The sequence below is a fragment of the Daphnia magna genome, linkage group LG1 (assembly GCF_020631705.1).
Source record: "Daphnia magna isolate NIES linkage group LG1, ASM2063170v1.1, whole genome shotgun sequence".
Taxonomy (NCBI): domain Eukaryota; kingdom Metazoa; phylum Arthropoda; class Branchiopoda; order Diplostraca; family Daphniidae; genus Daphnia; species Daphnia magna.
Window position 1 is genome coordinate 17,527,255 of NC_059182.1, and position 12,941 is coordinate 17,540,195.

Here is a 12,941-nt window from a genome sequence, read left to right on the forward strand (position 1 = left end):
TTTTTAATTTTTAGTCAGAAAAATTAGTTGGGGTTAAACCAAATAAAAAAAAAGGGACTACGAAATGAAACCATGCAAACAAATGTGTTAAATTATTGATTTAGAAACCGAGTCAAAGTTTAAAAAGTATTAACCTAAACGATCTATGAAACATCCAAACTTGTTCGTATATTTAAATGATTTACCGGTAGGCCAGGTTCGCCTCGTTCTCCTTTTCTGCCCGGCTCTCCTCGACCGCCTTTGATTCCGTCCAAACCGTTTGGTCCCTGTTTTCATTCGATGATAAACAAAGTGGGAAGAAATGAACATGTGAGACACGCATTAGACTTCAATTAAACGTGGCATGCCGAACTGATAAAGTAAATTGCCTAAACCAAAGATCTAGTCGCTAAATCAACCGTGGATCGGGAAAGCTATGGCGGTGTTATTGGGGTAAATGCGTGTACACATATAACTATCAACGCTTTTCAAAAAATAACCGGGTAGATGTTAGTGTTGTGCCCATGAAGATTTTGGGCGTGCTTCGATTTTCTCTCTCGTCCGTCTTACCATTGGGCCCATTTTGCCTGTATCACCTGCTCGTCCTGGCTCTCCGCGTAATCCCATTGGTCCCTAAATGAATAAAAGACGATTGATTCATTTTTTTTTTTGTTTTTTCAAGTTGAATTTTATGGAATTATTACCGGAAGACCAATTGGCCCAGAGTCGCCCTTTTCACCTCTTTCGCCCTGTTTGAAAGCAATTAATTAAGAACGTGATATGATGCGAGGAATAACAGGGAACATACCGCTTCGCCTTTAGTGCCATCATTGCCTCTGTCTCCTTTAATTCCAGGTGGACCTTGTAGTCCAGAAGGTCCTAATAGTAATTAAATAGTTTAGCAATTGAAAATCGTTCAAACTCGGACTATAGAAATTTCACATACCTGGTGGTCCTGGAGGTCCTGGAGCTCCCATGACCTATTCGATCCAATATAAAACAAAGGTTGTGGTTTAATACGGGTTATTTACGTGGCATAATGAATTGGATGTTGTTGACTTACAACTTCAGTGAGGACTCCATCGATTGCGCCGTCACCTTGCTGAAAGTAAAGGAAACGTGGTCGTTATAAATAGAGAAACATTGTGAAGCTGCTGTCATGTTAAAAGGATGGACAAGAAAAATGAGGGAAAGTTAAATTCAAAGCGACTAAAGTACAAGTTAGACCTTCGTTATACGACCGTGGAACAAGGCCAGATGAAATTTAATTATCCACAGCATTCAAAACGAGTTTAGACAGAAATGCCCTTCAAAAGTGGACCATCACGAAACAAAACAAAGTGACGTGCACTGCTATATAAAACATTCAAGCTTACTGCAAAACAGGTATCTTGCCAGAACCGTATATAATACAATTAAACCAAAAAGCAGGAGTCTAAACAGTTTTGGTATAACAGCGTATCGACTTTTATGTTTTTTTTTTGTTTTAAATGCACAAAAGGTTTCAACAGGTAAAATTGTGAGTGGCATTTACAGATCGTAAAAAATGTGAAATTTACCTGTCTTCTCCTGAGTTTTTTGTATTTCTGTGCGTTGGGTTTTTTGGTCCATCATAGAGAAGTGGAAGAGAGCACCGCAGACCAAAAGACAAACGTGTTGGGTTGTTTTGAATGAGGAAATGAAAACGGAAAGAGAAAAAACAAAACAAACAATAAAACGAATGAGAAGAATTTGTGATTTTCAATCAACGATCACGAAAGTGGCATGGACATAGCACTATACATGCGCTTTCAATCAATACGCTAATCCAAGCCTCTATCCGACGTTATTTCTCATCTAAAATGTCAGTAGATTGACACAACTATCGAATGCGAAAGGAGCCTGGCCAATTCCTTTGGGTTGCGTCTGCGAATGGCAGGTGAAAAAAAAGAATTGGTGATGCAAGAAGAAAATCCTATAAGGTGCCAACGCTTTGTGATGATATATATATATATACGAAACTGGCAGACACATGTCAGAAAACTACTTTTCGAAACACCTGAGCAAGAAGAGGAGAAACAACAAAATTCATCGAAAAAACTTGGCATTTGGTTATAAAGAGAGGAAATTGGGTTGGAGGAATGATTGGAAATTAGCATTGGCATAGTGACTTACTCGTTTGAAAAGACCTTGTCTGCCAATCGACTGTCGTTGGTGAGAGACACACAAAATTCAAAGAAAAGAAAACCGAAGAGAATCTCAAATGATTACGGTTTCTTTCTTTTTGGCCTTTAAGGAACATATTTAATGCTATACGTTGCTATTCCCCCAAAAAACCCTGACGACGGCGCACTATATTTGAAGAAAAGCAATGATGGCGCATCTTTGTGGCTGGCGAGCCATATATGCGGATGAACGTTGTTTTATATAGCACATGATAAGAAACACGTATAGAAAGACTTAAGAATTTGGGGTCAAACATTACCGATTCTCCTTTGTCGCCTTTTTCTCCCCTGACGCCAGGATAGCCCTATTTTCAGAGAAAGAAAGAGAAAACAGTTAAATAGAATCGTCGCGACCTCACCGCATGAATTTTTTGAGTTGCGATAACGAAAATTGAAAGAAGAGGGGGAGAAAAAAAATAAAATAAAAAAGAGGTGTAACATAAGGGACGACAAGAAACAAACCGAAGGGGAGGATATTTTTCGACTACTTACAGGTGGTCCAGGTAAACCAGGGGGTCCCATCAATCCTGGGGGACCAATATCACCGTACTCGCCTTTCTCGCCTTTAGGCCCCATGAGTCCCTGTTGCATTAAGCCATGGAACATCATAATGAAAGAAAACAAAAATGGTGTGTGGATCAATGTTTCGCCTTTCGCTTCATCATGTTAAGTTGGCGATTGGATTCTTTTATTAACACGTACCGGTAAACCTGGCGGTCCCTGAGCTCCCACCTCGCCATCGTTGCCGTCGGCACCTGGTGGGCCACGCAATCCGCTTTCACCTTGCACACCTTAAATAAAAAAAGAAAGAAAACGTTTTATTTTTCAAATTCGGAATATTTCGGCGGTTTTCTTTTTTGATTCACAAGTTTCTAGAAACTAGTGCGTTTTCTGTTTGGTAGATGGCGTTACCTGGTAGACCCATGTCTCCTTTCTCCCCCTTTTCACCGCGATAACCGCGTTCGCCGACCTCGCCCTTGGGTCCGGGCAGTCCGGGAGCTCCGCGTTCAGCAGCTTCGCCTGACTCTCCCTTTTTTTTTTAAATGTAAAGAAATAAATTCACGTTTTAGAAAATTTTGTTAACAGCTGTCAACACGGTGACCGCAACAATCACGAAGCCTTTTCTGCTCTCAAACCGCAAGCCACAAGCATGGTAATATAAAACGGGAGAGAAAAGCGACCAAACAAATTCTTTTTTCATTATCGTGAATCATGCGGATGGCCAAGACGAGGAAAGTGTCGAATGACATATGAAATAAAGCTTTAACGTGCTGTGTAGATGCAGCTGGGAATATGTTTGTTCAAAAATAGAGAGAAAAGAGAGGCTTGGTTCGCGTTGAATGAATAGCTTGTTACTTACTCCAACCTATGGAAGGATGTTATGTTACAACTCCTGCAACAGCAGAGCTGTTTTGGATGGGGTTGGGCTAATACAACATTGTGTGTACACAGCATTTGAAGAAGAAGAAAAAAAAAAAACTCAAGTGGTAAACGAGAAAAACCAGTTATTTTGATCTGTGAATAATAAGCAGCCAAATGTGTGCCCGGAAGGAAATAGTAAAAAATAGGGGATATAACATGACACTGTTGAACGCAGTACAATTACGACACCGACCAAATAAATACGAGATAAGACACCGATCTCTAATGTGAGCTAAAACAGTAATAGTAATACGCATATGTAAATGTGTAACACAATCCGCCATAGCCCCCTTTTCCGTCCATACAGAACACGATCCATACAAGTCATGTAGGGTTAACAATCTTTCGCATTTTGTTAAACGACACCGAAAGCCGTTATATATGTCTACTTGTATGTTAGACACTAAAGGGTTTGAAAAGAATATTTTAAAAAATAGACGATACATTGATACAAGGCTTAGATTATGCATAAACTGGAGGGACGTGTAAAACGATCCTCGCTAGATGTGTTTTTTTTTTTTTTTAATCTTAAATTCTTCAAACTACCAAATGAAGAGACAAAATGGAAACTTACGCGTTTGCCTCGTTTGCCGCGAGCACCTTTTTCTCCGTCACGGCCAGGTGGACCAATTGCTCCCGCTTCTCCCTTTTCACCGGGCACACCTATTTATTGGAATGGGAATCATATGAATAGATAAGATTATTTTATTTTTTTCAAAGTCATTGACGTACCTGGAGCTCCTGGTGGTCCTGAAGTTGATGAAAAACGTGATTTTTTTGGATGGTAAATTTTGGATTGCTCATTCTTTGAATTGTTTCATTATATTCTAGAGAGTATATAAATGTACCTGGTGGGCCTTCGATGATTCCGCCGGGGAAATTCTTTCCATCTACATTCACGATCGGTCCACGTTCACCTTTTTCTCCCTGTCAGTAACACGGACCCACTCAATTATCTTTTTTTTTTTTTTTTTCTCTCGTTGCAAACAGCAATTTTTGAACGTAACTCTCAATATATTATGCGAGATGAGTTGTGAATGGACTTTTTTTTTTGTTCTTTTTGATTAACGATTCCGACTATGTTTATTACTGGATTTATTAGGTATATATATATATATATACATACCTTAGGGCCAGATGAGCCAATCATTCCTGGAGCTCCGGGGAGTCCGGGAGCTCCTGGGGATCCAGGGAATCCTGGCTGTCCGGCATCTCCTGGCTGTCCAATTTCTCCTGGGGGTCCTGAACGACCATCGATACCGGGCAAGCCTGTCGGTCCTTTTCAAAAACAATAGATCGATATTTTATAGAAACATTATAGCGATCCATTATTGGCATCGTTTTGCCAAAGGTTCATAGATTGAATTTCTCAAAAAAAAAAGACAGGCAAATTGAAGTTAATTTACCTGGAGGACCGGGCGGTCCAGGGGGTCCAGGATCTCCTGGTTCACCCTATAAATAATACCGCGTGAAAGGCGTACAAAAAAAAAATTAATGATTAGAATCAATCAATCAAGAAAGGGTTTGATGGAAGAAAAAAAAAAGGTTTAACAAAAAAAAAGCAGTTTCAGTAAAAGTAAAAAGCAATCAAAATCTTGTCTACTAGTCAAGGCCACCATTTGATAGTTGGCCGGTTCAAAACAAAAGAAGAAGAAAAAAAAAATAAAAATAAAACAACATAAAGGGTTGGTTTGGCTGTAGCCCATTCTTATCCAGGAATCCTGCTTCTCATTAACCGTACAGGAGGACAATAGATATATAGTTTGATTAAACAACCCAAATTGCCTATTTTACCATTTTATTAAGTCTTTTGCCCAGTTGAAAAATGTTAGAAAAGAGAAAGACCCCTCATAACCTGATCTACTAGTCATATTAGTGATATAAACAAGAGCGAGAATAAGAGAAAGAAAGAGAACATTAAGGAATCGATTCTCGTCAGTCGACCTTGTGTACCTTGAGCATCAGTATCGATTCCGGATCAATGTTGAAACCCAAGCCTTTTAGACCCTGTAGGTGAATGAAAAAAAAACAAAAAAACAAGGGCAGGTGAAAGGGCGTGCATTTCTACTGCTGTCATACATGTAACTATATTAGGTATAATTTGAATGAGAAACGCCGCCAAATTTCGCTGGGGATTTATAACTGCAAAAGAAGACAAAGGCCAATGATTGGTGATATGAAAATGTTCGACAGCTACTCGAGAAATTGCATATCAAAATGTAAGAGAAAGTGACCTCGACTGCAATATAGCCGCAAACATTAATTTTATATTCATTCTTTAATTTTTTTTTTTTTTTTTTACTGGAGGGTTCTTGTTCTTTCTAGGATCTTTTATCTTTGAAATCAGAGAGGTATTTTTCTTTGTTTGTTTTTATTTCTTTTTGTTTCGGTCAGCGTGCAGGTGCAATTCGAATTGCAATGAAAAAAGAAACCGAACCCCAAGACTTGAAACACCAAATTTGGAAGGTTTTCGAGTTTTTTTGCGTTGATGTTGCACTCGAGATGATCTCCCACCATAGCCAATGTCTACATTCAGACGGTTCAAATCAATTGTGCATTAAAATCCCATGCCCTCAAGCCAAGAAAGCGGTTAACTCAAAGGCCAGGTGATACAGCAAAAGGTGAGAAACAAAAGATTGTAAACAAGCAAACAAAACTAACAAAGTCGTGCGATCATGAGGATGAATTCATTAGTTTTCACCTTGACCATGTAAACGGTGCCATAGCCGAACAGTTCGGTTTGCGTCGTGATGGCAGATCGCTTGATGTTCTGCTGCGCATCCCAAAATGAATGGTACAAGCGTCCCAGCACCAGAGTCGATTCAAAGATTCAAAGCGACATGCAATTTTTTTTAAAAAGAAGACGAAAGAAATGGAGGCATAGAGTTATAGCGTTAGCCAATGCAATTGAAAAAAAAAGACGTTAAACTCCAAGAAGAATAAATTCTTCTAAGTGAATTATGCAACGAGGAGCGTCACGAATTTTAGAATGGAAAGTAAGATGACGCAGCTTCACTTTGGCGTACGCTTTACACACAGAGAAAAAACGCATCATAATCTAAATGAGAAAACATTGTTAACACAGTCAAAACCAAACAAAGCGGGGCTTTCCAACTATTTAGAGGCTTTGATCCACTGACGATGCATATAAGACAACATTCCTGTTGTCGGATATGAATCCAGCTGATTACAAAGAACCCGGGGTGTGTTAATAGCGTCTGTGCGCCTTGGGCCAGTGATTAAAACGTTCGTCATCATCATTAATTTTTTTTTTTTTGTTTTTGTGTTTAGTAGAAATAAATACACCGAAGAGAGGATAACAATTGTAGTCCTTTTTTTTCACGTGTTAGTCGTCTACCAGCATAAATACCTTGGATGTGGAGAGAAGATCGTAACCGCTGTTGCCCGTTTCGCCTTTGTTGCCCTTCTCGCCGGGACGGCCCTACAATAATTCAAGACACAAATAACAGTGATATAGAAAATAAAAAAAAAAAAAACATGAGGGCAATCAGAGATAATATCTAAAGTATTTGCATTGTTATTGCTCTATCTAAAATGAAAAGGAGGGAAAAGAGAACTAAACTAAACGGTGGGTCTTAATGACAAGAATTTGTTTTTTATTGTCCCAATGTTATCCCCCAGGTAAGTTGAAAAATCCCGGTTAAGGAATGGGTTTAAATGGATAGAGAAAGCTCGACAGATTTAGGCTGATTTTATCAGACAAAAATTATTGATCGTATTTAATTTTTTTAATATCTTAATTTTATTTTTAAAGCAAAGGAATGCGAACGGAGGGAACTGATGAGCGCGCAGAAGCGTTTAGGAAACTTACCGGTTCGCCTTTCGGCCCATCTAACCCAATAGGGCCCTGCAATAGCCGTAAAAAAAAAAAGATAATTTTTAGTATTAAGAAAAAAAAAAATCCATGTTAAAAAAAAAGCTTGATTAAAGAAAATGAAGTTAACGCTACAAAAAGTTCGTGTTACGTTATGTCGACTCAATACAAGATGTACCAGAAAATACCAGAAAGTTCAAACACCAATGATTTATGAACTAAAAGCTGATGAAAGACACGTGTGTTGAAGCTAAGCAAAATTCTATAAAGACAAGAAATCACATAGAAGATACGTCCGACAAATTGATGATGTCAAGGCAGTATACCACCAGGTGAAAACTCAATGTCTATTTTGTTTTAATTATTTGTCTAAACATTTCTTGTTAATCTAAAACAGAAATTCATTAGTGCTGATTTCAGCGTTGCACACAGTCCCGAAACACGAGAAAAAAACCTATATATATATATATATATATACGTTCATGGCTCGTGTGTTACTCCCGCATGTTTGGACGCAAGGAAAAATCATCAACCGTTCGAGCCGCTCAGCTCTCTAGTTTATTTTGGATCAACCAAAATAATCATACAGAAAAAAAAAAAAAGAAAAATCATCACAGCTGACGGGCTTTTGACGTCAGGGTCGAGCCCCTCACCAGTGAATGTGATGTAATAAAATGAAATATAAGGGAGGAAAAAGATCACGAACCGACCGCGTCTATATAACCATGGCAGCTAATATCGAAAAACGTTGCGCATTAGGGTAGAAAGAGAGGCAAAAGACGTAGAACGATGGATGGGAAAAGTTTGTGTTACCCCCTGGACCCATCGGCCATGGCATAGAGTAAGTGAAAGGTGAAAAAAAACAAAAAACAGCTCGCTAGAGGAAGACCGTACCCACTTGAGACGTGTTAGTATATTGATTTGACTTAACAAGGAAGACGTTGGGAAAAGAACTAATAGTCGGAAATCATGAAAACTAGAGAAGATTTTTTTCTTGAGAAGGGGGGAAAAGAAAATATAAAATAACAAAAAAAAAAAGCACATCCACCAACCGGAAAACCCGGGTAGCCTCGTGCGCCAGTCAGTCCCTGTAAAAAGAAACATAACAAAAAAAAAAGGGATGTCCGCTGTGTTGAAAATATCGAGAAAAAATTGATGGAAATTCGCTTTTCTTTTAAAGAACCCCGTTATTAAAAATAACTAAATTTTTAAATTTAATTCCTCTCTAGAGGAAACAATCAAATATTCACAAACGCAATTTTGCATGTCTGGGGTATGTGTACAAGTGACGTCACACAACACCTGAGAATGTCGACTATTTTTCACAAAGAATTTGTCAAGAACAAATGCGTGCCTTCCAAAAACGTCACAAAATGCCACACAAATTTCAAAGATAAATCAGCAAACCAAAAAAAAAAAAAAATGTTTGACTTACAGGAAATCCGTTTTTGCCGATTGGTCCGGGCGGGCCCTGCACGTAAAACCAAACACAAAAGTGTTACATTTTTTTTATTTTTTTAACACATCAAAGAAAAATACTTTAGGGGGGAAAGAAAAGAACTTTGACACGTCATGGCCGGGCAAAATGAAACGACTAGATTAGCATCAGTTGAAACCGAGCCGTCACAAACCAAAGAAGGAAGAGGGGGGGGGGTTGAAAAATCTTCCCTGAAGCCCCGTCAATAAATCAGGAAAAAGAAAAAAAAAACGAGTTGTTCGGCAACGCCGATATCCATCTAGGATCTACGTGTCAGTGAACAGATGCTAGATCCCCAATTCCTTCTTCAGCAGGGGAATAAACAAAAACAAATCAGATCAGTTGAGCCCGTCATCAACATTATAAATATCAAGATGTGTCTTGTGTTATATAGCCAATAACATTACTCTTCAAAGGTCGTGGAGTACAGATATAGAAAGTATTTTTAAAATTTCGTTTCTTATGTTTTTCTTACCGCAACTCCGGGTTCTCCTGCGTCACCCTTCTGACCGCGTTTGCCTCTCTTGCCCGGCGGGCCAGCTGGACCTGAATGTTCGAAAAAGAAAATCAAAAATTGGCATGAGGGCGATAGAAAAATGATTTGAATAGTTGAACACGTGTGATGCAATTCGTGTGTTTAAGTAAACGGACAGGAAGAAGGAGGGAGGACAAGGAAAGAAAGAACAGCCCCCACGAAACATTTGGTTTCATTTTTGATGTTGTGTTCTCATTCCCCACTGCCCTTTTGTTTTGTTTTTTCAATGCCGCTCATCATGCAATTCAAACTGCCTTTCATCATCATCGTCAAAACGCATGGAACGCATGAAAAAGAGAGGGTGGAGGACGAAACTTATTCATCAACAGGATCTTTGCATGGTCGGCTTTACAGCAGGTTTTTCCTACAGGTGAAATGATGGACAAGGATGATGAATGTGTCGGCTGCAATGATGGGCAGACGCACATAACCAGAGGCATAGGAACAGTGTGACTATTACAGGAAAAAAAACCAAACAAGAGAGAGAAAGAAAAATGATGAAGACACGCAATCGCATCATCGGTGTGTGACTTGTTGTAATGGCCGTGATGAGGGGCTCCCCCGCTCACGTAATAGTCCCTCGTCGGTGTTTATTACAACTCCTTTCAAAAGGTCAGGTGAGATCCATCAGGAAACTGTATGAAAACGCACCTGTCGCTTTTTTTTTCTTCTTCTTCAAAAAGCTGTGCGTATGCGTTTATAAACTCATTCTCAGTTAGGACTTTATTTGTCGGCCAACAGCACAGAAATAAAGAAAAAAGGCGGTAACGGTTAAAACGGATAGCCCATCCGATCGGAACTTTAACCATCAAAAGCCCTGTTGGGGGTAGTCAGTAAGTGAGACGTTTCATCGACGAAGACGAAAAGCCCCCATTATTAACATTTTTTTCATTATTATTAATAGTCATTTGACATGGATGATCCGAGTGTTAGTGATGGAACAACAAGCTCCTTGTACGTGTGCCTATTAGTCCCTACCTGATCGTGTAGAAGAACGGAATGCCTTGTGTTAAATCATTCGAATTTTTCCTTTGAAAAGCAAATCGAATAGATGATCGATATAGCTTAAAATGTGATTGAGATTACAGTCCTAGTGTGGTCGAAGGAAGGAGGACAATCCGAAGTTTGACATGAAAACGTTCATTCAAATGACGGACACATCAAGAAACGTGACCTACTCTTTCCTCTCAATAGCCCACGGTTTTTTTTTTTTGCGTTTTCTTTTCTTAACGAGACGAGCATCTGCTCGTTATGAGAGCCGCACTATTTTTCCAAAGGGCGCTAGTCAATTGCGAGCCAACACATCTCACCAGAGCTCGCTGCCACGATGGCCCTTCAGTCTAAAATCAGCAGTTTGCCTTTCTTCAACCGTCTAATGCCAGTTAGACGATTCTGTTTGACTTGGCCACTGGCGAACTCCTTGCGTCATCGAAAGTGTTTCGAGGCCCCTTTCTTCTATTTTCTTTTCTCTTTTTTTTTGGAATAACGTCAGCTTTGAATTAGCACGTCCATTGCAGATCGTTGACAGCAGCGAGACTGCCTCCATTTTCGTGTTTGTTGACATCAACGACTAGAATAAATTCAAAAGCCAATAACGGACCAGCAAGCAATTTGCTTAAACGCATCGGGATACGCAGCCGATATGAAATAAAGTCTGTGCCTTATCTGCGAGAATTCCAGAAAATCGGTGTAGGCCTTTGGCTAGAATCGTTTAACTGCATTTCGGGATGACGTGCGAGGAGTTTCACGTTAAAAGGACAGCAAAAAAAGATAAACGTTTCTTCTTTTTTTTCGTGAATGTTGAACTGCTGGGACCAGCTGCTACTGGTCTGGCATTGCGAGCAAGTCTCTTCAAAGTCTTTTCTCGAAATGGATGAGGGAATAAGTGGGCGATCCCCCGACGCAGTAGGAAAAGTTCTTTTTTGGACCGCAACGCGCTGCGAAGAGATCAACATACCGGCAAAACATCAGACCAGTTTGTACTAAATATACGTCGACTGCTGTCTAGCTTTTCTCCCGTTGGACGACAAGCCGAGAAAGTGGGAAATCTTCGGAGAATTTCTTTCTCGCCCACTTTCTCTCTATCACTGATCGCTTAAATAATCCCCTCTTTTTCTTTCCTTTCTTCAAGTCGTAAAAGGCCTAACGTGTCAACAGCTATTACCGTTTAGTCCATTAAGTGTCACGACTGGCTATAAAGAACATTTTCGGACTTTAGTCACGCCAGCAATACTTTTAGCCAAGTAAATAAGAGCAGAAAAAGTGTATCACGTACAAATTCAAAACAAGCAAAAAAGGAAAGCTAATTCAAATGAAATCAATTACGAAATGCGTGTGTACCGATGTACACCTATAATAATAGCATACGTATACATGTTTGTTCTGACCGATTGGAGCAATCCAATCACTCTTTTTTTTTTAATCCCCCCCCCCATGTGTATATACACAAAGCGCAGGGGGGTAATTCAATGAGCGATGGAAAACAAAGTTTTTTCTTGTGTTTCAAATATCATCTGTTCGTGATGGATTAGCAGCTGAGAGCTATGGAAAATATTATAGTCCGTCTTTTTCCCGCTCCATCTTCCACGATTTCTAGACACAGGAGCGCGACCTTCGTCCAAGCTCCTGGATGGAAAAGAAACCCCTTCAAGGGAAGTCTACTCTTGGTTGCACATCAACAATAGCCATATATATATACTCATTTTTCAGCTGTTGGTTTTTTTTATTTTGGCTACTTGCCGCGCACTACTGGACGCTGCAAGAGAAAACCACTCGCCATGTGAACTGTAATTTCGCTTTCATTTCAAGAAGACTGGTTGTTCTTCTAGACGAAAGGTTCGGGTTTCTTCATGTCGACTCTCTGAGTTTGCGCATTGCGGGGGAAAAAGAAAAAAAAGAAGAGTGGGCCGCCCTTTTGGCAGACCGTGTTTCTTCCTCCATGTTCTGTGCAACGTCTTGGTGACCGACGCCAAAACAGCACTCGGGATTTTCAAATGGGTTTTGTTTCTCCAAGTGGCTCTATTGACTGACGTACGGTTTGTTATTTCTTTAACCGCGGGAGCTGTTGTCTCCAGTCCTAAGAGGACGACGCGGGATTTTCGGGAAGACGAAAAGAAAAACTATAGAAAATAGAATTTCTAAAGAAAGTCCTTGTCTCTTTTCCTAAGTGGCTATTGCCAAACGAACCAACCGCTGAGGGAGATCGTTGTGTTCTTTTGCTCTACTTATTACCACACGACGCCGGCTGTCTATATGCAACCAAACAACGAAGAGCAAAAGAAGGGGAACAACATCCTTTCAGGATGAATGAACCCGGCACGCGTACGCCTCGGCCTAGCCAGAAGGAATCACAAAAGGAAAAAAAGAAAAACTTCAAATAATGAGAAAGCGAAACGGAGTCGGTCACGTTCTTGTAGTTTGGTCCGTTTGGGCGTGGCCTATAGATGATATTAACGGGGTCAACAGAAGGGCGTTTGGTGGCACCACAAA

The 12,941-nt window shown here is 39.9% G+C and overlaps 1 protein-coding gene across 20 annotated transcripts in view; it reads right to left on the reverse strand.

Annotated features, from left to right (window-relative positions):
- The window catches only part of LOC116928664 (collagen alpha chain CG42342), a 46,310-nt gene that overhangs the window by 2,514 nt on the left and 30,855 nt on the right, over positions 1-12,941 (reverse strand). For 3 of the 20 annotated variants that reach the window (XM_045178609.1, XM_045178602.1, XM_045178636.1), the window contains exons 2-25: positions 9,393-9,463; positions 8,876-8,911; positions 8,493-8,528; positions 7,438-7,473; positions 6,976-7,047; positions 6,307-6,378; positions 5,559-5,612; positions 5,012-5,057; positions 4,732-4,883; positions 4,454-4,532; positions 4,338-4,355; positions 4,180-4,268; positions 3,096-3,213; positions 2,886-2,974; positions 2,676-2,765; positions 2,444-2,488; positions 2,134-2,163; positions 1,539-1,565; positions 1,043-1,081; positions 926-959; positions 788-858; positions 684-728; positions 550-612; positions 186-266 (exon numbers count right to left, since the gene is read on the reverse strand). In XM_045178609.1, the coding sequence (XP_045034544.1) occupies positions 186-266; positions 550-612; positions 684-728; positions 788-858; positions 926-959; positions 1,043-1,081; positions 1,539-1,565; positions 2,134-2,163; positions 2,444-2,488; positions 2,676-2,765; positions 2,886-2,974; positions 3,096-3,213; positions 4,180-4,268; positions 4,338-4,355; positions 4,454-4,532; positions 4,732-4,883; positions 5,012-5,057; positions 5,559-5,612; positions 6,307-6,378; positions 6,976-7,047; positions 7,438-7,473; positions 8,493-8,528; positions 8,876-8,911; positions 9,393-9,463 (1,493 nt within the window). The remainder of the gene's footprint in view (positions 1-185; positions 267-549; positions 613-683; positions 729-787; positions 859-925; positions 960-1,042; positions 1,082-1,538; positions 1,566-2,133; positions 2,164-2,443; positions 2,489-2,675; positions 2,766-2,885; positions 2,975-3,095; positions 3,214-4,179; positions 4,269-4,337; positions 4,356-4,453; positions 4,533-4,731; positions 4,884-5,011; positions 5,058-5,558; positions 5,613-6,306; positions 6,379-6,975; positions 7,048-7,437; positions 7,474-8,492; positions 8,529-8,875; positions 8,912-9,392; positions 9,464-12,941) is intronic. The other 17 variants (XM_045178605.1, XM_045178618.1, XM_045178615.1 and 14 more) reach the window with 17 other exon arrangements.